The sequence below is a fragment of the Ranitomeya imitator genome, chromosome 1 (assembly GCF_032444005.1).
Source record: "Ranitomeya imitator isolate aRanImi1 chromosome 1, aRanImi1.pri, whole genome shotgun sequence".
Taxonomy (NCBI): Eukaryota; Metazoa; Chordata; class Amphibia; order Anura; family Dendrobatidae; genus Ranitomeya; species Ranitomeya imitator.
This window is the reverse complement of record NC_091282.1, coordinates 350,320,599-350,345,846: the sequence shown is the minus strand read 5'-3', so window position 1 is coordinate 350,345,846 and position 25,248 is coordinate 350,320,599. Positions and strand designations below refer to the sequence as shown.

The window sequence follows — 25,248 nt, the reverse complement described above, 5'->3', positions numbered from 1 at the left end:
GCACACACACTGATTACAAGCAAACAGGTCACAGGTGAGGATGTTACCTTTAGTAGCCATTCAAACCCATTTGTGTCAACTTCTGTGCATGCTATTAGGCCAAAATCACCAGAGTATGAACTTTTGATCAGGGTCATTTGGATGTTTGGGGTTGTCATTATGATTTAACCCCTTTCTGACCTCGGATGGGATAGTACGTCCGAGGTCAGAACCCCTGCTTTGATGCGGGCTCCGGCGGTGAGCCCGCATCAAAGCCAGGACATGTCAGCTGTTTTAAACAGCTGACATGTGCCCGCAATAGCGGTGGGTGAAATCGTGATTCACCCGCTGCTATTAACTAGTTAAATGCCGCTGTCAAATGCCGACAGCGGCATTTAACCGGCGCTTCCGGCCGGAAATGAGCGCATCGCTGACCCCCGTCACATGATCGGGCAAGATTGCTTTGCGCAGGCGTGTACTATGGAGGACAGAGAATGAACTTCAATCCAATATTGCGGCCAGCATGCAGCCAGCGGGTAAGGAAAGGGTGAATCAAACACCCGAAAACTCCGCCCATATGACCCAAAACCAGTCCCGCCAAATTCAGGTGACAGAGTCCCTTTAAGACCTCTATGGTTACTGATCCCAGGTAGCTGTGAGCACCACCCTGTGGTCGGCGCTCATAGCACACCTGCACATGGCGATCGAGTTGTGCCATCTTCTAGCCTCCCATGGAGGCTATTGAAGCATGGCAAAAGTAAAAAAAAAAAAAAAAGTAAAGAAAAAAAAAAGTGAAAAAAATTAAAAAATATATAAACGTTTAAATCACCCCCCTTTCGCCCCATTCAAAATAAATCAATAAAAAAAATAAAAAAAAATCAAACCTACACATATTTGGTATCGCTGCGTTCAGAATCGCACGATCAATCAAAAAAAAAACATTAACCTGATCTCTAAACAGCGCAGCGAGAAAAAAAATTAGAAACGCCAGAATTAGGTTTTTTTTTGGTCGCCGCGACATTGCATTAAAATGCAATAACGGGCGATCAAAAGAACGTATCTGCACCAAAATGGTATCATTAAAAATCCAGCTCGGCACGCAAAAAATAAGCCCTCAAACGACCCCAGATCATGAAAAATGGAGACGCTACGGGTATTGGAAAATGGCGCAATTTTTTAATTTTTTTTAGCCACTTCGATAGAAAAAAATAACTTAGTCATGTTAGGTGTCTATGAACTCGTAATGACCTGGAGAATCATAATGGCAGGCCAAAAAACAAGTGTGGGACTGCACTTTTTTTTCAATTTCACCGCACTTGGAATTCTTTCCTGTTTTCTAGTACACGACATGCTAAAACCGATGATGTCGTTCAAAAGTACAACTTGTTTCGCAAAAAATAAGCCCTCACATGGCCATATTAACGGAAAAATAAAAAAAAGTTATGGCTCTGTGAAGGAGGGGAGAGAAAAACGAACATGGAAAAACGGAAAATCCCAAGGTCATGAAGGGGTTAAAAAGAGAAAACATCAGTTTAACAATAAATGGCTTCACCCAAACACTAACCATGAGTAGAGAAAAAGTTTTGGTGTTCTCATTTATATTCTCTGAATAAAGGCCAAGAAAGCAAAAATTCTGCCGAAGTATGTAAACTTTTGAGCACAACTGTATGCCAAAAATTTACTGGCTTGATTAATTTAATGAAGTGATTAAACAGAGTCAGCATGGGTTTGTAACTAATAAGTCATGTCAGACTAACGTAATTTCCTTCTATGTCAGAATCACTGACTGGGTGGATCAGGAAAATGCTGTATATTATATCTTGACTTCAGCAAAGCATTTGACAAAGTCTCTCACACAATCCTCTTTGAAAAAATGACTAAAGGTACCGTCACAATAGACGATATCGCTAGCGATCCGTGACGTTGCAGCGTCCTCGCTAGCGATATCGTCCAGTGTGAAACGCAGCAGCGATCAGAATCCTGCTGTGATGTCGCTGGTCGGGGAAGAAAGGCCAGAACTTTGTTTCGTCGCTGGCTCTCCCGCTGACATCGCTGAATCGGTGTGTGTGACGCCGATTCAGCGATGTCTTCGCTGGTAACCAGGGTAAACATCGGGTCACTAAGCGCAGGGCCGCGCTTAGTAACCCGATGTTTACCCTGGTTACCATCGTTAAAGTAAAAAAACAAACACTACATACTTACCTACCGCTGTCTGTCCTCGGCGCTCTGCTTCTCTGGTCTGGCTGTGAGCGCCGGGCAGCCGGAAAGCAGAGCGGTGATGTCACCGCTCTGCTTTCCGGCCGCTGTGCTCACAGCCAGACCAGAGAAGCAGAGCGCCGAGGACAGACAGCCGGACAATCCGGATCGTTGTCGGTATCGCTGCAGCGTCGCTTAGTGTGACGGTACCTTAAGTATGGAATGGACAAGGCAACTGTTAGGTGGATTCATAACTGGCTTCGTGATCGGATCCAAAGAGTGGTCGTAAATGGCTGCACATCCAGTTGGAAGAATGTCTCAAGTGGGGTACCACAGGGCTCTGTCCTGGGCCCTATATTGTTCAACATCTTTATCAATGATTTAGATGAAGGAATTGAGGGTAAACTGATTAAATTTGCTGATGACACAAAGCTAGGAGGGATACCTAATACTAGAGAAAAGAGAGAGTATTCAAAAACATAAATAAACTGGAGCAGTGGGCAGCAACTAACAAAATGGTTTTTAACAGGGAAAAATGCAAAGTACTACATCTGGGCAATAAAAATAAAAAAGCATATACAGAATGGGAGGAATAGGGCTAAGCAACAGCACATGTGTAAAAGACTTGGGTATACTAATAGATCACAGAATGAACATGAGTCAACAGTGTGATGCAGCAGTAAAAAAAGCAAATGCAATTATGGGATGTATTAACAGAAGCATAGACTCTAGATCTAGTGAAGTCATTATTGTCCTCTACTCCTCTTTGGTCAGACCTCATCTGAAATACTGTGTCCAGTTTTGGGCACCACATTTTAACACTAGGACTACTGGACTCGTGACTAGAACTACTGCAAGTAAGTAGTCAAAATGACTATACCAGTAGCCCTAGTGTTAAAAAAAAAAAAAAAAAAAAGAAAAGACATCAACAAACTGGAGCAAGTTCAGAGAAGAGTGACCAGAATGGTGACCGGTCTGCAAACCATGTCATATGAGGAATGTTTACAGTATATGGGAATGTTTAGCTTGCAAAAAAGAAGACAGACAGAGGAGACTTAATAGCGGTCTACAAATATCTCAAGGGCTGTCACATTGTAGAAGGATCATCTTTATTCTCATTTGCACAAGGAAAGACCAGAAGCAATAGGATGAAACTGAATGGGAGGAGACACAGATTAGATATTAGAAAAACTTTTTGACATGGTGATCAATGAGTGGAACAGGCTGCCATGAGAGGTGGCGAGTTCTCCTTCAATGGAAGTCTTCAACCAGAGGCTGTACAGACATCTGTCTGGGATGATTTAGTGAATCCTGCTTTGATCAGGGGGTTGGACCAGATGACTCAGGAGGTCCCTTCCAACTCTACCATTCTATGATTCTAGGTATGTTTGGAGAGAGAAAAAAAAAAAAAAAAAAAAGCTTTCCCTGTGCCTTTTTCTGTAAGTACTGTATATACTCGAGCATAAGCAGAGATTTTCAGCCCATTTTTTTAGGCTGAAAGTGCCCCTCAGCTTATACTTGAGTCATTGTCCCAGGGGGTCATGGGGGAGCGGCAGCTGTCCATCATACTCACCTACTCCTGGCGCGTCTCTGCATGTCCCTGCTTCTCCGGTGCCCGCAGCTCTTCCTGTGTTCAGCGGTCACGTGGTACCGCTCATTAAAGTAATGAATGTGGACGAGACTCCACTCCCATAGGAGCATCTTATGGGGCCCATCATTAACTTTATGGAGCATTATATGGGGCTCCTGATTCAATATGGATATTCAAAAACACAACCTACTGATGTCTCAATTAATTTTTCTTTTATCGGTATCTATTTTTATTTTTGACATTTACCGGTAGATGCTGCATTTCACACCCTAGGCTTATACTAAAGTCCTTAAGTTTTCCCAGTTTTTTGTGGCAAGTCAAATATTCTCTTCCCTTCCCCAGCCACAAAAGTAAAGAATCATCTGAAGGATTTCATAACATTCAGATTCAAATATTTTACAGTCCTCAGCCAGCTTCCTTTCCACAATAGCAGATTCCCTCTTAATATAGGAGATTGTAGACCTAACACAGACTCAAATAAGCTTTAAACATGTCCCAAACTATTAGTTTATCTGGAAAGTCTTTATGGTCCATTATAAAAACCTTCAACTGATCAGGTATTCTGTCATGTTCTCCTATGAGAGATAGACAAAATGGATGAATGCGAAATCTCTTAGGTCTATTGGCACCTGCTAACTGTAGATGTATTTCCACTGGGGCATGATCTGATATTGGGTCTTGGAAGGTATTCAATTCTACTCAAGTCAGCAAATACCGTATCATTTCCAAATACATGATCTACTCTGGATAAACACTGAACACCTGGTGTGCAACAGGAGAATTCCCTCTTAAATGGGTGCTGCTGTCTCCATAAGTCAATCCAGCCACCTCCAAAATAAATGTATGTACGGTAGTATTATTACCGCTATTAATGGGTCTGTTTGAGGGAATCATCCTATCCAATTGTACATTAAGTACCATATTAAAACCCCCCATACATAGCATTTTGGCATCGGGGAATTGTGATACAAAAATTACTGACTGCTGAGGATATCCAATTTTGCTGGCGGGGGAATATAAACATTGAGAATTAAGTATGGCATCAAGTCTATAAATGTATATACAAGAGTTACCTATCCTCCGGATCTTTTTTTTTTTTTTTTTTAACAGTTTGAGCCGCCCATCTCAGATTTGTGCACAGGAATAGCAACTCCTCTAGAATAAGAGGCACATATGGCATGCTTTTGCCATTGCAGCTATGGTTTATCTGTTCTAGCCATCGTATTTAATGTTAGAGGAGTTTCTTGAAGGCAGACTATTTGTGCTTGGGACCCGCACATCAGACTAAGTACCATGTTCCTTTTCCTGGCACTCCTCAATCCCCTGATGTTCCAGGAAAGAAATTTAAGTGTAGCCATAGATTCCTTGCAGCTTTATGATGTAGGATTCTATTTTCCTTTGGATTATATATATTGAACCACCTCAACCCCCCACTTGAATATAGAATATGAGTGCAGAATTTAAAGCCCATTAATAATACAGTCAGATCAAAAACAAAAACCTATCATGGCCATGAAAAAACAATTGGGGATACCTATAATCTTCCCAAAACATGGACAGAAAAGCTTTCACAAGCACCAACTTCTGTGCATAAGAAGAAGTCACAGAAATCTCTCCACCAAATCTGCCACATGAGCAGAGCCTACAAAGAGCATTCCCAGTGAGACAAGTACACAGTTCTGATAATGCACCGTACCCGATTTGGTGTATAAAATTAAGGGATTTGATATAATTTGAGCAGTAGCATGTTATTGGTGGGGGGATATGGGGTTTTCTTACTAAACAGATTTATTACTGATCCATACAATAGGTGATAAGATATCATCACGGAGTGCCCGATCCACTGATCCAAAGAACTGAGGTGCACTACTACTCCATACTCACAGGGGACTTGGGGAACCTCATTCTTGAGATTGATGGGGGTCCCAGTGATCACACATTATCAGGTAAACCCCTTTAAGATTCTTCATCTGTTTGTTTTCTGTGGATTTTTTGGCTTGTAAAAGCAAAAGACAAAAAAAAAAACCAAAAAAAAACAAAAACACAAATACAGCAGTTTCATGCATTTTTTTTTTTTTAATCAACAGTGGCTTTTCTGTAGAGAATTCTATGAGAAAAAAAAAAGAACATGGTATACCTAGCCTATGCAGTGGTTTGAAAAATTTTAAGAGCCTAAAACTGGCTCCAAGTGTGAAACAAGAGGACACAGAAACCATTTTAAGACTAACTGCGAAAAAAAAAAAAAATGTAAAAACAATTTTCCCCATTACTTACCCAATCTGTTCAACCAGCTCTCTTGCCTGAGTGATAATGTTGGCTCCTGTATAACAAACAATTCCAGCCATCTCCATAGAATACCATCGAGCCCTGATATACATAAAAATTTATAAACAAAACAAAAACACAACTAATCCAGAATACAAACAAGCAGCAAACAAAGAAGAAACATACACTATTCTATTTCTCCAAGTGTAAAAAAATTAATTAAATTAACCTTTACCATTATCGTCTGTTTCTCCCATAGAAATGTAGGGGCTATTTCAAAAGGCTGTATACTATGGCTGCATTTTTAGGGTCCTTATTACCAAAATACCCTAAACCTACATTTTTTTATTATTTTTTTTTTTTTTTAAATTAAAGTGAACTTTTACCATAGAACCCTGGGGCTCATGTAGGGTCTAGACCACATACATGTCAATTCAGGCCTGAGGGCCAAATCTGGCCTGCAAGGAGAGTATATTTGGCCCGCAACACTGGACGGGTCCCCAGAGTATATTTGGCCAGGGACACCAAACAGGTCTCCAGCCCCGCATCACACTTTCAACTATATCAGCTAGGTGCCGATACAGTTGAAAGGAAAGATGGAGGAAGGAGTGAGTGTCAGCTGATGCTACTTCTCGCCATCATTGTCCCTCTGCATTGCAATGCTCTCACTGTACCGAGATGTGCAGAGGCTCTGAAGTCAACATGAAGAGACCGGAGCAGCGAAGGAATGAGTAGAGTTGAGTAGGGTATTTATTATTACTTTTTTTTTAATGCGAGGCAAGTATACTGAATGGAGCACTATGCAAGGCCATTATACTGTATGGAGCACTTTTTGTGGGGCCATTATACTGTATGGAAGGCAATTCTTGGCTCCATTATACTGTACTGAGCACTATGTGAGCCCCATTATACTGCATGGAGCACTTTTTGTGGCCATTTTGCTGTATGCAGGTCTATGTGAGGATTACAGTTGTGGATCACTGGTCGAGACGTATGATGGCAGATTAAAGATTTTTTCAAGCTTTTCAGCCAGAAAATTGGACGCAGTTTCTTTTATTTCAGTTTCATAAGAAGATTAAACCATATACTTTGCCAAAGAGGGGGGGGGGGGGGGGGGGGAGACGAATGGTAATCATACCATGCATGTGGAAGATACTGTGATGGAATTTTTAACTGTGGGGCTATCATTCCGTGTTTGGGGGCACATTTGCTGTATTATACTTTATTATCTGTATTATTCAAGTTTTTTTTATCCTGTGTTATTACATATATAAATTAGGCCATATGCTTTTTAATGCTCTTACATAACATATTATTCCAATATTTCATTCTAAGATCTATCAACTAAAATGTACTTTGTTCGTGGGACATCCTTTTTAAGTTTGTTTCCATATGAAAAAGCTTGTTATATTTGATAATGAAAAGTTTCCTCCATTGTAGGCTTCTTTTATAAATATCAAGGTTGGACTGCGACTTTGTCCAAACTTTTAATTTTGGCCCTCTGTGTATTTGAGATTGACACCCCTGGTCTAGACGCTGGACCCTGAAAGAAGGGGGCAGTATAACCATCCAAAAAAATGATCAGTTTACAAAATTGTGGGTGCACATATTGGCTGTCTGGACAACACTACAGTTCATCCGTGTTCTTCAGACAAGGTAAATAAATGCCTGCGTTCATTCTACGACATAAAATAGAACCGCATATTCCTGAATGATGTAAAGTAAAAATGGCTAACAGGCAAGAGAACCACGTAGAACTGCTCTATCGGATGTGAATGGCGGACATACCCCTTGCGCATGACATATCCATAGAAGGAGTTCAGGATGCACTTATGAGCCAGCTGAAGGGATTCATACAAAATCTCCATGTTCTTACAGCGCTTTATTTTGGCAGCATCCCCATTCTCACATGCAGAAGACAATTTTTTCTTCCAAACCTAGGATGGGTTTAAAACACCTTATTAGTGAATGAAAGCAGAGGTTGTTTTTTCTATTAATACTATACACATGAATAATCCAGTAACAAAACTTCAAAACCAAGAGTAGAGTGTATTCTGGCGCTTCTCAAACCTTTTACATGTATTGTATATACTGCACTTTGCTAGAATTCAGAGCATCAGCTCTCATTGATAGAATAAAGACATTTACGGTAGTTGAAATTTGCTTGGCAAATAGTCGAACATAAGTGAATTATAAACAATAGCAAATTCTAAATTCTTGTTTCGTATCTCTACTGCTGTGTGCAATGGCTACATGGAATTTAGGGAATGCTGGACTTTCAAATATGTAGGCTGCCCAGGATATTGCATATTTTGCCACTTGATAATGTGAAATTGGAAGCAAAACATTTTTTCCTTGTGCGCTTCATTAGGGACACAGGAAACTATGGGTGTATGCTGCTACCAACAGGAAAGCTGGCACTAAAAATCACAACCAAAATACACTGCTCTGGGGGCGTGGCTATGTAGCCGAAGAAGACGGAAGCATCTTAGGAGAGCTCCGTACATCCTGAGGCATATCTGCCATAAATACTGAGCGGGACCTAGCGGTACCAACCCAAACCTGAGCCCTACATACCAGAGAGTCCCCTGGATCTTCTGGGAGACCGCTGCAGAGCTCCGTGGAGTCGGGAGCCGCGGGAACCGGAGCGGGCAGGAGATCCCCGCAGGTGACGGCGGCCATTTTCTGAGCACGCGCCAGGGAGCACAGGACGCGGTGCTGCCAACTACTGGAGCTGAACCCCCCTGTTATCCCGGAGGCGGCGGCGGCTGACCGCGCTGGTGAGAGCGGCGGGACACCTACATGTGTGAGCAGGGAGGGCGCATGAATCACAACGCTGCTCTCTGTTGGGTTCCTCTCACCTCAGAAGTAACGGCGGTGGATGGTGCTGGAGAGAGAGGCGGGAAGCTTGCAGGCAGGAGCGGTGAGGACTGATAGGTGCTGGAAAGTGCCTGGGGCAGCGGCCATTAATATAGCGCACACCCTGGCAGATAGGGAGTTGCGCTTTTAACCACATCAGCGGCGCTGGGCGGTGAATGGGCGCCTGAAGAAGTAGGGGTGGTACAGTGTGTGCCCTGAAAAAGCGGGACCTGTGCCCCCCTGTCGGGTGGACATTTTCCCTACCAGTGACATAATACTACAGGGATTAACCCCTTTTTAGCTGCTTCCCCGGGGGTAACTGTGAAATTACACGGCCTGCGTGCTACAAGTGACTTTGAGCTTCCCCATAATTGCACCTGAGGTCGCTTTGCATAATCTTCTTGTAAACACTCACCATGCAGCACCCTAGAGGAGCTGCAGCTGCTGAAAAATTAAAAAAATATGCCAAGGATGATCCCCCTGATAATGTGCGCAGTCTTAGAAATAACCCCGCACCATCTCAGCGTAAAGGTCGCCCCTCTGATGGTAATGAGGAGAGAGGAGAGGATGAACTGACTCTTAAACAGGCATCAGAGCAGTTGATGCAAGCTATATCTCTCACTAGATCATCTCTCACGGAGAAAATAGAGGATGTACATACCGAGGTGGGGCGCCTGAGACATGACATGCAGGCTATGAGAGGGCGCATCTCAGAGGTTGAAACGAGGGTGTCTCATATAGAGGACACTATCACCCCTATGGAAGCTAAACTGAATAAAGCTGCTGGATCCGTGAATGCCTGGAAGCAAAAGGCAGACGACTTAGAAAATAGACTGCGCCGCAATAATATCCGTATCATAGGTCTCCCGGAGCGGTCAGAGGGCCAACAGCCTGAGCAATTTCTGGAGGAATGGCTTAAGTCTACATTGGGAGATGGATTCTCCTCGACATTTTCGGTGGAGAGGGCCCACAGGGTCCCGACGAGACCTCTCCCTCCTGGAGCCCCTCCGCGACCCTTTCTGGCGCGTCTCCTTAATTGTAGAGACAGAGACGCCATCCTCCGCTTGGCGCGACAGAAGGGCCTCATTAAATTCGATAATGCTACCATTTCGATCTTTCCAGATTTTTCCATGGAGCTTCAAAAGCAGCGGGCACGATTTATGGATGTCAAGAAGCAACTTAGAGAGAGGAACATCGTCTACTCTATGCTTTATCCGGCCCGGCTCCGTATTGTTTATAAGGGCTCCTCCTTATTTTTCACAGACCCAGCGGAGGCGATCGAGTGGCTGCGGTCCCGTGTGGGGTCAAATGCGGAAAACTCCTAACCTGGACTCCCTGACTAATGGCAGTATAGATAGAGCTCTTTGTTTGGGTGCAGGGAATGTCAACAATACCGGACACTGAATCCAGTGAGGGTATCCCTTTTTCAATTTGACTGTGGGAGTATGGAAATATACTCCCCTATTGTTCAAGTTTTGTTCAGTTTGGTTTTATGTATTAGATTAGATTGTTTACTAGGTATGGTTGCCGCTAATGCTGACTCTTTGCTCTGTGCGATGCCGCTGAACTACACCCGAATAGTAATGATATGCATTCACTTTCCCTTTAAGAGTGAACATGGGGGCTGAAATTATATGTATGACCTGGAACATACGAGGTATAAAGACCCCACGAAAGAAAATTAAGGTATTCTCGCAGATAAAAAAATATCACCCTCATGTTGTGGCACTAATAGAGACACATTTAACAAGGGACACAGTTCGATGTATGCAGAAACCGTGGGTACAATGGTCCTTGCACACATTCCACACTAGCTACTCTAGAGGGGTTTCTCTACTGATACACAAGGAGGTCAGGTGGGAGGCCAGGGAGGCGAGACGTGATCCAGAGGGCCGCTTCGTTTTTGTGCATGCATTTATTAATTCACGAGAGTATGTGTTATTGTGCATCTATAATCCTCCTCCTGCCAATGTGTCAATCCTCCGTATGGCTCTAGGCTTTTCCTTAAAATATCCGGAAGCCAAAGTTATTTGTATGGGGGACTTTAACTTAGTTATGAATCAATCCATGGATAGATTGAGACTGGATGACGTAACACCAGGGGACGCTTTACCTCAACAACCCTCTCAATTAGCATTGTTTATGAACGGGAGCGGGTGGTTAGATTTATGGAGAATAAATCATCCGGAAGTTAGAGGGTACACCTGCCACTCGTCAACTAGACAATCTCTATCTAGAATAGACTATATATTTGGGTCGGGTGAGTTGGCATTACGGGTGGATAGCATTGAACATGGTAATCGGGGGATCTCAGACCATAGTCCAATTATTCTTAAACTTAAATATGAGAAATCCGATAATAGTGGTGGGTTCTGGAAACTGAATCCCTTCTGGTTGAAATTGATAGACTCTAGTGATAGGACGGTTGATCAGTTGAATGATTTTACTCTAACACATTCGGAACTCCAAAACTCTGGTCTATTTTGGGATACCCTGAAGGCATACCTGAGAGGGTGCTTGTCCTCAACTATTTCCTACATCAAGAGGGTAACGGCGAGGGAGGATGAGGAGATAGAGCAAAGATTAAAAGACTCAGAGGCCACTTATATAGCTAATCAGTCCAGCAGCAATAGAATTGAATGGCTTACTTCCCAGAGACTATATACCCAACATGCAGACGCTAAGTCAAAACGCAAACTATTTTTCACTCGGCAGTCCTATTTTGAGCTAGGCAATCAAGCCAGTACACTCCTGGCCTTTTTGGTGCGCCAACATAACACCTCCAACACAATATTGCAGATCCGAGCGTCTGATGGCTCGTTGGTATCCTCTACTGATAAAATACTTCAGAGCTTTTACGATTACTACATTTCATTATACAAATCTAAAAGTGGTTTTGATATTGATGAATGTTTGGATTATCTATCAGATATAACATTCCCCTTACTAAGCCCATCTCAACGAGCCCTTATGGAGGCTGAATTCACCCTGGAAGAGGTAGAACATGCAATGGCGGATATGGCTACTGGGAAGGCCCCGGGACCTGATGGGTTCCCCATTGAATTTTACAGGAAATACCGTGATAAATTGGCACCTATATTGCTAAAGGTACTTAGGGGAATATGGGAGGGTGAATCTGTACCTGAAACATTTTATGATGCTAATATTGTCGTGCTCAGGAAGGAAGGGAAGGATCCTCTGGATTGTGGATCATATAGACCAATTTCTTTGGTGAATGTTGACTATAAGATTTTTACGAAAATTCTAGCTACCAGACTGAATACGATCATATTGGATCTCATACACCCAGATCAAACTGGTTTTATGCCTGGGAAAAACACCTCTATTAATATCAGACGGGTGCAATCGGTTATTCAATATAGTACACTAGAACCAGACAATAAGTGGGCATTGGCTTCGCTGGACGCAGCCAAGGCTTTTGATTCCCTTGAGTGGTCTTTTTTAATTGCATGTCTACGGAAATATGGGTTTGGGAATAAATTTCTGAGAGGGATAGGTACACTATATGCGAAACCGGGGGCGCGAATGGTGGTAAACGGCTCTGTGTCTGCGCCATTTTCTTTGCATAGGGGAACTCGCCAGGGATGCCCTCTCTCCCCAGCCTTATTTGCCTTGGCAATAGAAGCCTTGGCAATACGGATGAGGTCTTCTGTAGATATTAAAGGGATACATATTGCTGATCGGGTGGACACTATAGGTCTATATGCTGATGATATGGTGGTGTTTATGGACCAGACGGAGGATACATTACCAAAAGTAATAACGATGATTGATAAATTTAGCAAGTTTTCTGGCCTATATATAAACTGGGATAAGTCTGCTTTGATGCCTCTCTCCCATACCCCAATGCCAAACCTTGAAACCCTCTCGCTATTGCCCATTGTCTCCAATTTTAAGTATCTCGGGATGCATATGACTCAGCGCAGTCACCTTGATCTACATCTCAATATATATCCACTAATTGACGTGGTTAAATTTAAATATGCTACCTGGGATAAGCTCCCGCTATCGGTGGCTGGTCGTATTAATCTGATCAAAATGATTTTACTCCCAAAATTGAGCTATTGTTTTCAACATAGTGCCGTTTCAATACCTAAATCTTTCTTTGCAACCCTAAACTCCCTTACTACATCCTTCATATGGGGGAAGGCTAGGCCTAAACTTAAATTATCCACCCTGCAGAGACCTAAGCGGGGGGGCGGGGCGGCTTTGCCGGACTTCTATCTGTATTACCTTGCTGGACAGGCCAAAATGATAAGTGAGTGGATGCCCGGGAGGTCTCTCCCCAACTCTGAAAGTCATATATTACATTCAGCTAAAGTTGATTGCCCGATGGGTTTTCTAGAGATGGAGAGAATTGCTGTCCCTCGTTTGCTTCCTTTGCTTCGCCTGGCACGATCAGTATGGAGACAAATTAAAAAAGTGACACAATATGTAGATATAGCAGCCGAAATGCCGTTATGGAATAATGGTTACTTTCCGGGATTATTGGGCCACCCATCTACTGAATTTTGGATATCGTGTGGTGTCCTTACGGTGAGCGATATACATAGCCAGGGGGTTTTTGTTTCTTTTGAACAATTACAAAATACTCATAATATACCGAAGTCTCAATTTTTCCGCTACCTGCAACTAAGATCTGCCTTCCAATCACATGTACGAAATACGGGTGCGGGTCGAGCTATTTCAACTCTGCCGTTAATAGGAATTCTTAATTCACAGGGCCCTCAGGGACTCATTTCCTCTTTATACACCTACCTAATATCCATAGGCGAAGTATCTGTTACAGATTCAATTAAGGGAAAGTGGGGGAGACTTCTTCCGGATACACTAGGAGAAGAATGGGATGAAATCTTGGAATCTCCAACTAAGGTCTCCCCATCAATCAATAATAAGATGATCCAATTATATATAATCTATCAATCTTATTTGACCCCGACTCGTCTTTTTAAAATGGGCCGTCTTCATTCATCAGACTGCTTGAGATGTCACTCTAGTGACGCAGATTTTATCCATATGATATGGAAGTGTCCTGTTATTTTTCAATATTGGAGAGAAGTGACAGCACTATTGACATCTTTGGTGTCGATCCCTGTTCCACTTGAGCCACTGGTATGTTTGTTTGGAGTATGGGAGGCGGAGGCTTGGGATCACCACACAGGAATATTTCTGAGGGAGTCACTGTTCATGGCACGAAAGGTGTTGGCGCTGCGTTGGATGGGAGGCTCTGGTCCATCTCTTAGAGCATGGGTTGACTTAATAAATTCAATTATTCCGTATGAGCGGACGCTTTATCAAAATAGGGGTTGTCCAACTAAATTTGAGAAGATATGGGGAAGATGGAATTCATCCTATCACACTGTATAAGTTAAAAGGACTCAGTATACGCATAAGAAAAGGGTGTATGACTCTCTAGACATTATTTACCAACAGAGCGGGATGTATTTAGAAATATTCTTTGTAAGCGGCACTACGTTTGTATTAAAGACTTTATTAGAAGTTAATGTAGTTACAGTTAAAGTTTAAAATAAGGCATTAATGATCAACATGCACAATTTATTATCTTTATAATATCTTATACATGGCTATGTATGGTAATTTCCTGTAATTAATGGAAAATGATGAATACGAGCAAAATGTGTATGATCTTTCCTGAAATCAATAAACGAATTTAAAAAAAAAAAAAAAAAAATACACTGCTCTAAAAAAATAATAATAATAAATAAAGGGAACACAACCCCTTAGTGACAGAGCCAATTTCGTACTTAATGACTAAGCAAATGTTTACAATTCTGACCAGTCACTTTATGAGGTTATAACTCTGAAACACTTCAACAGATCCCGCTGATTCTGAGAATGTTTTCCGTGACATTGTACTTCATGTTAGTTGTAAAATTTCTTCGATATAACTTGCGTTTATTTATGGAAAAAAAAAAAAAAAAGGAAATTTGGCAAAAATGTAGAAAATTTTGCAATTTTCAAACTTTTATTTTTGTGCCCTTAAAAATCAGAGAGTCATATCGCACAAAATAGTTAATAAATAACATTTCCCGCATGTCTACTTTACATCAGCACAATTTTGGAAACAAATTTTTTTTGTTAAGAAGTTATAAGGGTTAAAAGTTGACCAGCGAGTTCTCATTTTTCCAACAAAATTTACATTTACATTACTTTTTTTTTAAAATTTTTTTAGGGACCACCTTACACTTGAAAAACTGCACCCCTCAAGGTGCTCAAAACCACAATCAAGAAGTTTATTAACCCTTCAGTTGCTTCACGAGAACTAAAGAAATGTGGAAGGAAAAAAATGAACATTTAACTCTTTTCACAAAAAGTTACTTTGGAAGCAAACTTTATTTTCACAAGGGTATCTGGAGAAAATAGACCACAAAATTTATTGTGCAATTCTCCAGAGCACGTTGATACCCCGAATCTGGGGGAAAGCCACCGTTTGGTTGCATATGCATGTAGAAAAGCCGCGGAGACACCATCACGTGTTTCTCAACGCAAGAACTAAATAGCCAGGTCTTTCACCGGGAAGGAACAACCACGGGAAGGGCAGCATCCAAAAAGGAAAACCACCTATGCCAAAACATGGTATCCATCCACAGACAGCTGTTTCGGGGTATTTGCCCCTCATCAGTGTGGAGTAGGAAACTGGCTATTAGGAGCAGTGCCTAGTAAAAGGACTATAAACATAAGGATGAATGACCTCGGGAAGATCAAAACATCCAACACCGCGGAGACACAGTCACGTGTTTCTCAACACAGTGATCCAGAACACTGCTCCCATCCCTTATGGGAACTATGCAATATTATCTCCCCGAGGTCATTCATCCTTATGTTTATAGTCCTTTTACTAGGCACTGCTTTCATCAGTTCTTGTCCAATTGCCAAGAAAGTCATACCGCCCTTTAAGAAAAGAAGAGATCATCCTTTTCAATTCAGCTCCTTTCTGGTGTTTACAAAGCCATCCTGCCAAGTGCTCATGGAGCAGAAGCAACAACTTTCTTTCCCATAACGGGGCACCGAGACCCGGGAACCTTGTTTGGGTGGGCGACAGACTCCTCATTTTCCAGGTCGTGTAGCTTCCCATTCTCAATGACACTCTGGTAAAAGGAAATTGTATCCTCCAGCTACAAAATAGAATTCACTTCTTTTTCATGCAAATAATTTTTTTCAATTGCTATCCTCCACGTGCATTTTTTTTCCAGGTCAAGTCTCCTATTCTCATATCAGGCATTATTGTTACTGACTTCTCAAGAATGATTCTAGGGCTTTTATTCAAACCTTTTTGTAGTCCCCAAAAGGCATATTGGTTCGCCCATTCTGGACCTAAAATCTGGTTGATTTCTTTGCTCCATAAACATCCAAGATGCCCATATCCACATACCCATTTTTGCAGCACACCAAAAATTTCTCTGCTGTCAATAAGTCCCACTTGAAATTCATGGCACTCCCTTTTGGGTTGACCACTGCCCATAGGGTGTTTACAAAGGTCAAAGTCCTAGCACTTTAACGTATAATAAGAGGAATAGAGGTCCTGTCCTACTTGGACAATATTTTTGTCAAGGACCCTTCTTACTCAGAAAACCTCGAGTCTGTAGATCATGTTGGACACATTGTCTTGCGTCAATCAAAGTAATCTCTGACGCCGACTCAATGCCTCATTTTCCTCTGGATGCCGTTTGGCACCGTTCAAGCAAAAGTTTTTCTTCCAGAGGACAAAATGTAAGCTCTACAAACCAGCATGTAATCTCTGAGGAATCACTTTCCCCTTCGCTTTGGCATGAGTGTTCTAGGCAAGTTTGTGGCTGCTATCAATGCGATCTCATTTGCTCAGTTGCATACCAGGACTATACAGCTTGCCCTCTTCTCTCTCATTGAGAAAAGACTGTCTTCTCACTAGATAGCCTTTCCTTGCATCAAGTAGTCCTTGATTTTGTGGCAGGACTTTCTCTCATTTGTCTCAGTCGTTCCTGCCAGTTGATTTATAGATTGTGACGCCAGATGCCAGAATGCTAGGTTGGATAGTGATCTTACAAATGTTTGCAATGCAGGGTCGTTGGAAGTGCTAAGGAAGCCATAATTCCCATCAACATACTGGAACGCTGAACAATTAGTCTGGCCCTTTTTAATTGACAGGATTAAGTGTTGGCTTTCCACTCTTAATTCAGTTTGACAACAGCACTGATTGATATTTATCACATCATAAAAAAGGGACTTCTCTAACAATTGAGGATGTCTTAAGGTACCGTCACATTAAGCGACGCTGCAGCGATCTAGACAACGATCCCGATCGCTGCAGTGTCGCTGTGTGGTCGCTGGAGAGCTGTCACACGGACAGCTCTCCAGCGACCAACGATGCCGAAGTCCCCGGGTAACCAGGGAAAACATCGGGTCACTAAGCGCAGGGCCGCGCTTAGTAACCCGATGTTTACCCTAGTTACCAGCGTAAACGCAAAAAAACAAACACTACATAAATACATTCCGGTGTCTGTCCTCTCCGGTGCTGTGCTTCTCTGCACTAAGCGCCGGCTGGAAAGCAGAGCACAGCGGTGACGTCACCGCTGTGCTTTCCGGCCGGCGCTTACACAGTGCAGAGAAGCAGAGCGCCGGAGAGGACAGACACCGGAATGTAAGTATGTAGGGTTTGTTTTTTTTTGTACACTTACACTGGTAACCAGGGTAAATATCGGGTTACTAAGCGCGGCCCTGCGCTTAGTAACCCGATGTTTACCCTGGTTACCAGTGAAGACATCGCTGAATCGGCGTCACACACGCCGATTCAGCGATGTCTGCGGGAGTCCAGCGACGAAATAAAGTTCTGGACTTTCTGTGCCGACCAACGATGGCACAGCAGGATCCTGATCGCTGCTGCGTGTCAAACACAACGATATCGCTAGCCAGGACGCTGCAACGTCACGGATCGCTAGCGATATCGTTTAGTGTGAAGGTACCTTTACAGATTCTCGACTTGGAAAAACAGAATTCTGGCAATTTTAACAGTGAACATACCGGGAGTAGACAATGTGTCTGTAGATTTTCCAAGTCCTAAGGGACTAACAGCACGACAGTGGTCCCTGTAAATGACTGTATTCAACCAGATCTGCATACAATGGGGCTCAATACATCAACTTGATGTCATCCAGATACAACCACAAAGTTCTTCAGTTTTCATCCAAATCACGTGACCCCTAGCGATTACATGCTCCCAGTTTTAGTTCATCTGTTTCCTCCTCTACCTCTGCTACCAACGTTACTCAAGTCAAGTCAGAAACAATTCCAGTCATCCTAGTGGCCCCACACTGGTCCAGAAGACCACAGCATGCGGAAATGGTAAACCCTCCTCATAGATGTCCTGTGGAGACTTCTGCCTCATCCAGACCTATTTTATCAGTCTCCCCCTCTTCCACCTGGGTCAGATAGTTTAATGGCATGGCTGTTGAAGCCACAGTTCTAGAGTCCACAGACTTATATGATCAGGTAATGCAGACCATGATCAAGGCACGGAATTCCTCCTCATCTTGTATTTACCATTGTACCTGTAAAGCTTTCTTATTAATGCAAAATTCATGAAGTTGGCCATATGCTTTCCTTCTACAGTCAGGCCTTGACTTGGTTTGGCCCTCCATTCCCTAAAGGACCAGGTCTCGAGCCGGTCTATTCCTTTTTAAAAAAAAAAAAAAAAAAATCCTGCTTCAAAGCCTCAAAATGGATTTTTCTTTAGGGTTCTTCCTTGCCAGCCTCCTTTGGTACTGTTACATACTTAGGCCAATAACTAGTTCATGCAGCATTACATGAACACCCGATTCTTAAGGTACCTTCACACTGAGCGACTTTAGAACGATAACTATCCGTGACGTTGCAGCGTCCTGGATAGCGATATCGTTGTGTTTGACACGCAGCAGTGATCAGGATCCTGCTGTGAGATCGCTGGTTGGAGCTAGAAGGCCAGAACTTTATTTCGTAGCTGGATCACCAGCTGACATCGCTGAATCGGCGTGTGTGATGCCGATTCAGCAATGCCTTCACTTGTAACCAGGGTAAACATCGGGTTACTAAGCGCAGGGCCGCGCTTAGTAACCCGATATTTACCCTAGTTACCTAAAAAAAAAAAAAAAAACACTACATACTTACATTCCGGTGTCTGTCGCGTCCCTCGCCGTGAGCTTCCCACACTGACTGAGCGCCGGCCGTAAAGCACAGCGGTGACGTCACCGCTGTGCTCTGCTTTACGGCCGGCCGGCGCTCACAGTCAGTGCGGGAAGCTGACTGGGAGGGACGCGACAGACACCGGAATGTAAGTATGTAGTTTTTTTTTGTTTTTGTTTTTTTTTTAGGCAACCAGGGTAAATATCGGGTTAGTAAGCGCGGCCCTGCGCTTAGTAACCCGATGTTTACCCTGGTTACCCGGGGACCTCGGCATCGTTGGTCGCTGGAGAGCTGTCTGTGTGACAGCTCTCCAGCGACGCTGAAGCGATCGGCATCGTTATCGCTGCAGCGTCGCTTAATGTCACGGTACCTTGATAGATTGTAAGCTTGCGAGCAGGGCCCTCATTCCTCTTGTTATCTGTTTTGATCTGTGTGTTCATTGTTATGCTGTAATGTCTATTGTCTGTACAAGTCCCCTCTAAAATGCAAAGTGCTGCGGAATGTTGGTTCTGAAGAAATTAAATTATCATCATCATCATGATCACTGGAACCTTAACCTGGTGCTCAAATTCTTACAGTGTTCTCCTTTTGAACAAATACAGAAAGTGTCTCTGCTATGGCTTTCCTTCCTGGAGGATGACGTTCTGAATTGCAATCGCTTCCAGGATTCACACCTTCACCTTACTAGCTGAGGGATTTGCCTTATACTGTACATTTGCCACCATTGGGACTGCATTTGGAGTTCCCATGGCTCCATTTGTTTCATTGGTTACACAGCACCCATCCTTTTAGCCTTTTGTTGCCTTGTTGGAGGTGTTTAATGGTTTCTTTCCTTTGTATTTTCTCGGTTTCTTCTACAGTTTTCTAGCTAACTGAATAGATTGGAGCTTGTAGGTGGGTGTAGCCTGCTGTGCAGCAACCAACTTTCTTTTGCTTGATTTAGCATCAGCCTCCTGGCGGAAGTAGCATATACTCAATGTGGACAAATCTGAACTCATCATCTTTCCTCCATCCCACAAATCTTCCTTACCTGACCCATCTATCGCAGTCAATGACATCATGCTTTCCCCCGTACCCGAAGTCCGCTGCCTCGGAGTAACCTTCGACTCTGCCCTGTCCTTCAAACCGCACATCCAAGCTCTTTCCACCTCCTGTCGCCTCCAGCTCAAAAATATCTCCAGGATCCGTCCTTTCCTCAACCCCCAATCTACTAAAATGCTTGTGCACGCCCTCATCATCTCCCGCCTTGACTACTGCAACATCCTTTTCTGTGGCCTCCCTGCTAACACCCTTGCACCTCTCCAGTCCATCCTTAACTCTGCTGCCCGACTAATCCATCTCTCTCCTCGCTACTCCTCCGCTTCCCCCCTCTGCAAATCTCTTCACTGGCTCCCATTCCCTCAGCGTATCCAGTTCAAATTACTAATACTGACCTACAAAGCCATCCATAGCCTGTCTCCTCGATATATCTCTGAACTAATCTCCCGATATCTTCCCTCACGTGATCTCCGGTCCTCCCAAGACCTCCTTCTCTCCTCCACACTTATTCGCTCCTCATCCAATCGCCTCCAAGACTTCTCCCGAATATCCCCCATCCTCTGGAACTCTCTGCCTCAACACGTCCGACTATCAACCACAGTCGGATCCTTCAGACGGAACCTGAAAACTCATCTCTTCAGGAAAGCCTACAGCCTGCACTGACACCGCTGCCGCCTCATCACTATCGAAGCTACCGCCTCACCAACACCGGAGCTCCTGCAACCCTCAACCTACTGTCTCCTTCCCCATAATCCTGTAAAATGTAAGCCCGCAAGGGCAGGGTCCTCGCCCCTCTGTATCAGTTCGTCATTGTTAGTTTGTTTACTGTATGTGATATCTGTAACTTGTATGTAACCCCTTCTCATGTACAGCACAATGGAATCAATGGTGCTATATAAATAATAATAATAATAATAATAATAATAATAATAATAATATACAAATGGTTTCCTGTGTCCTCTAATGAAAGCTATGTGAAAGCAATTTTATGTCAAGTTTTAAAAATCCTCTCATCTGCCATCAATGCTTCAAAAAAAAAAAAAAAACTTGACAAGGCACAAATTAATTGATTTCTCATTTGGATGCAAACAGATCATACCTTGTGCAGTCCTTTGAACTCATATCTGCGATCTCTGAACGCTCGCACAGTGTCTACATAGAAAGAATTCTCACGCTGGCAAATCGTAGTAACACGGTCTTCAAGTCTGGTGACATGGATTTTCTTGTAAGCTTTTCGGCAATAATCTAAGGAAAGAAATTTATTTATAGGGTCAAGCATGAAATATAGTAAGAAAACCAGGTATGAATCTTTGCTCACCTGCCAGTCTTTTCTTTTCATATTTGGCCTGCTCCTCTCGTGTCAGTACATGAAATGCTCTTGGTGGCTGTCCAGGAAAAAGCGGGGGAAACTTCTCAGATTCTAGCTGTTGCTGTATACGATGATACTCACTACGGCTGGCAGGCACTGCATATAAGAAGGGAAAAAAAATTTAATCAATTATTTGGTTATAAGACAGAAGAAGACAGTTGCTACTGATAAAAAAATCTATGTAAATTGGCGGTGGAGGGAGGAGCTCTGACTAGCTCCTCCCTCCCCGCTACATAGTATCTTGTCAGTAACGGTCATCTTTTATGTAAGGCAGCGCTCTTCTTTCCCATCAACATAGAATCTTATCAGTAGCCTCTGCCACCTTCTATGTCAGCAATGTAATCTTTTCTCACTTGAATACAGATTTCACCAGTGAACTGAGAATTTTGATAATAACCAGTCAAGGTAGAGAAAGAAGCAGATGATTTCTCTGATATATCCTATCACAAATTATTATTTCCAAGTGAATTAATGAAAAATTAAAAACAGACTATTCTTTAAGTTTACTGTAATTAATACAAATATTAATATTTCTGTGAATGTCCTGCATACTTGCTGCCATTCATTTAATATCATTAGGTTATTCATAGTATTTGCTCAAGTGCCAAATACACGTGTTACACTAATCCAGGGGTGTAGACACACCAGATTTATAATAGCACAGACTCATTTTCTAAGATTACATAAAAGATAAGCTTCAATCAAGTTATTTCTGGAAGCTGTATGGACTTTATAAATTAAATCTACAAGAAAGCGCTGACATCTAATGTGATGATAACCTGAAATCCAAGTCTCTAATGGCCAGTTTATTTGAGTCAGTTACATCTACTGTCTGCAGACACCAATAATTGCTTCTGTTACGTAAGGCAATAAAAATCAAAACTCACGTCTTCATTAACAGAATATGTTCTTGGAGGTTACATAAAAATATAATTGCATAAAAGTTTTACATTTGGGAAAGGTGCAAGATTAATAGGTAATGCCTTAAAGTAAATCTTCAGCAAATTTTTCTTAATATAAAATGCTAACTGAGCAATACGAAGTGTAATTTGTTTCATCCCAGCTCAGTCAGCTCAATACATTGTGGTGCTTTTTCTTATGGACAGCTATGTTATGTGATCCCCAGTAGGACTATTCGTCTAAGGCCAGGGAGCTTTCTAGGTAATTTCCCACGATCTATGAACAGCCAGCAGAGGGCGCCTCACCGCAAATGAAGCTAAATATAGATCATTGATCTATTTTTAGCCTCATTCCCTGGGGTTTTGCATCGAGGAGCAGCCTGCATTAGCAAAGCTCCTTGCTGCAAAATGTTTTAACCCCTTCAGAAGGATTTACATCGTTGGACGTTACAGATCTGCGGAGGGTAAGTATATTGTTGGTTTATTATGTTTTTTTACTCACAGAACGAGGGTCTTCAGTGACTGGATTGGGCGTTGAATAAAATACTGCAACAACCATTGTTTTTATTTCATTAAAATAATTTTAAATAATGTGTTTGTGTTTTATTTAACCCTTCACTACAATTGGATTAATAATGGATAGGTGTCATAATTGACGCCTCTCCATTATTAATTAGGCTTAATGTCACCTTACAATAGCAAGGTGGCATTAACCCTTCATTACCCCATATCCCACCGCTACACGGGAATGGGAAGAGAGTGGCCAAGTGCCAGAATAGGCGCATCTTCCAGATGTGCCTTTTCTGGGGTGGCTGGGGGCAGATATTTTTAGCCAGGGGGGGCCAATAACCGTGGACCCTCTCCAGGCTATTAATATCTGCCCTCAGTCACTGGCTTTACTACTCTGGCGGAGAAAATTGCGCGGGAGCCCACGCCAATTTTTTCCGCCATTTAACCCTTTATTTTAAGAGCTAGAACGGCCAAATTTTGCAGATACACACTACTGACATTAGTAGTGTGGAATCTGCAAAAAAAAAATGGAGAGAAGACATGGTTTACTGTATGTAAACCATGTCTCAAATCATGTCGGGTTTTAGGAAGGAGAAAGAAAAAGCCGGTAATTGAATTACCGGCTTTCAAGCTGTATAGCGCTGGAATAAATATTAATATATATACATATATGTGTCTCACTGACATATATATATATATATATATATATATATATATATATATACCTATTCTATGTGTACACATTTATTCTACCTATTCTACTGTAAGCTGTCAGTGTGATTTTACTGTACACCGCACTGAATTACCGGCTTTTCTCTCTAATATATGTGTCTACTGACATATTATATATATATATATATATATATATATATATATATATATATATATATATATATATATATATATATATATATATATATATATATATATTTTTTTTTTTTTTTCTTTTCTTTTTGGGACACATGGATCACTTCTATAGCGGTATGTTGGTTTTGCAAGCCTGCGATAAAAACACGCAGTACGGATGCCATACGGATTACATACGGAGGATGCCATGCGCAAAAAACGCTGACACACCCTGCCTACGGAGGAGCTACGGACCACTTTTTTTGGGACTTTTCAGCGTATTACGGCCGTAATATACGGACCGTATTGTTTTACGCTGTGTGTGACGCCGGCCTTATAGTAAACCAAAATCAGGAGTGGAACAAATACTGATGTAAAATAACTAACCAAATACTGACCGTGTGACTGTGGCCCAATGCATACTCTCTAGGCAGTGGCGTAACTACAAAGTTATGGGCCCCGGTGCGAACTTTCAAATGATGGAAACACTGCTCCAATGACACAGGGACCTCATGGGGATCGCCCCTGGAAGCATTCCTGACTCCTAGTTCACAGCTTTAATCATTTTTTTTGCAAGATTCATGCCATTTTTCCCCAGTGCCACAAAAAAACATGAAAACGAAACCAAAAACGGGTTTTGCTTGGAAATAAATAATAATCTTTATTTTTATATAGCGCTAACATATTCCGTAGCGCTTTACAGATTTTGAAATAAGTCAAGGTACATCCTTTGCTGGTTAATGACTTGCCTGTAAGGCCAAATATTTAACCTCAGACCGAAAATTTCCTCTCCCACTTAGGCTTAGTTCAGACGCAGCGTTTTTGAAGCGTTTTTCAATTTTAACATTGCTTTCAACCACTACAAATGCATTCACTGGGAAATGTCATTGTAACATGTAACACCCCTAGCTGGCCATGTGCTGTGTGACACACAAGCAGACCCATCTTGTTTCATTTAGGAAGGAGGGACTCAGTCACAGAGCCTATTTTTATTGGTGCATCAGGTGGCATTAATCTTTTTAAAGGGCCATTATGAAACAGTGGGTCTCCTAAGCTGTTGTAGCCTATGCTGTGAGTGGATGGGCTGCCAAGAATTACGACGCACCACAATACCCCTGTCATAAGATGTCCAGGGGGGACTCCTGAAAAAGTGTTGCATTGAACTCAAGGCCTGCCCTGCTACCCATTCATATGCACCCCTATAAGCCTTTGAACCCACATAGTGGATGGGTCCATGAAAATCCACTTCACAATATGCATTTTGTGCTCCATACTCCTTTGTTTTATACATTGGCAGGAAGGCGAGCCCTGCTGCATAGTCAGTCATATTCACCCCATTAGGCCTTGGAACCCACATACTGGATGGGCCCAGGAAAATTCACTCGTATTTTTTAATGGTATGATTGTTCCCTCTTTGCAAAATTATTTACAGGAGAATTTGGCAATTTTATTTAACATGTTTTTAACACTGAAGGTTCAGATAAGGCTTTAAAAAGGCTAATACTTGCAATACAAGGCAA

The 25,248-nt window shown here is 42.4% G+C and overlaps 1 protein-coding gene across 1 annotated transcript in view; it reads right to left on the bottom strand.

Annotated features, from left to right (window-relative positions):
• Nucleotides 1-25,248, bottom strand: part of POLE (DNA polymerase epsilon, catalytic subunit) — a 143,214-nt gene that overhangs the window by 61,576 nt on the left and 56,390 nt on the right. Inside the window, exons 19-22 of the mRNA XM_069760226.1 lie at nucleotides 21,423-21,569; nucleotides 21,204-21,349; nucleotides 7,820-7,968; nucleotides 6,041-6,133 (exon numbers count right to left, since the gene is read on the bottom strand). Coding sequence (XP_069616327.1) covers nucleotides 6,041-6,133; nucleotides 7,820-7,968; nucleotides 21,204-21,349; nucleotides 21,423-21,569 — 535 coding nt within the window. The remainder of the gene's footprint in view (nucleotides 1-6,040; nucleotides 6,134-7,819; nucleotides 7,969-21,203; nucleotides 21,350-21,422; nucleotides 21,570-25,248) is intronic.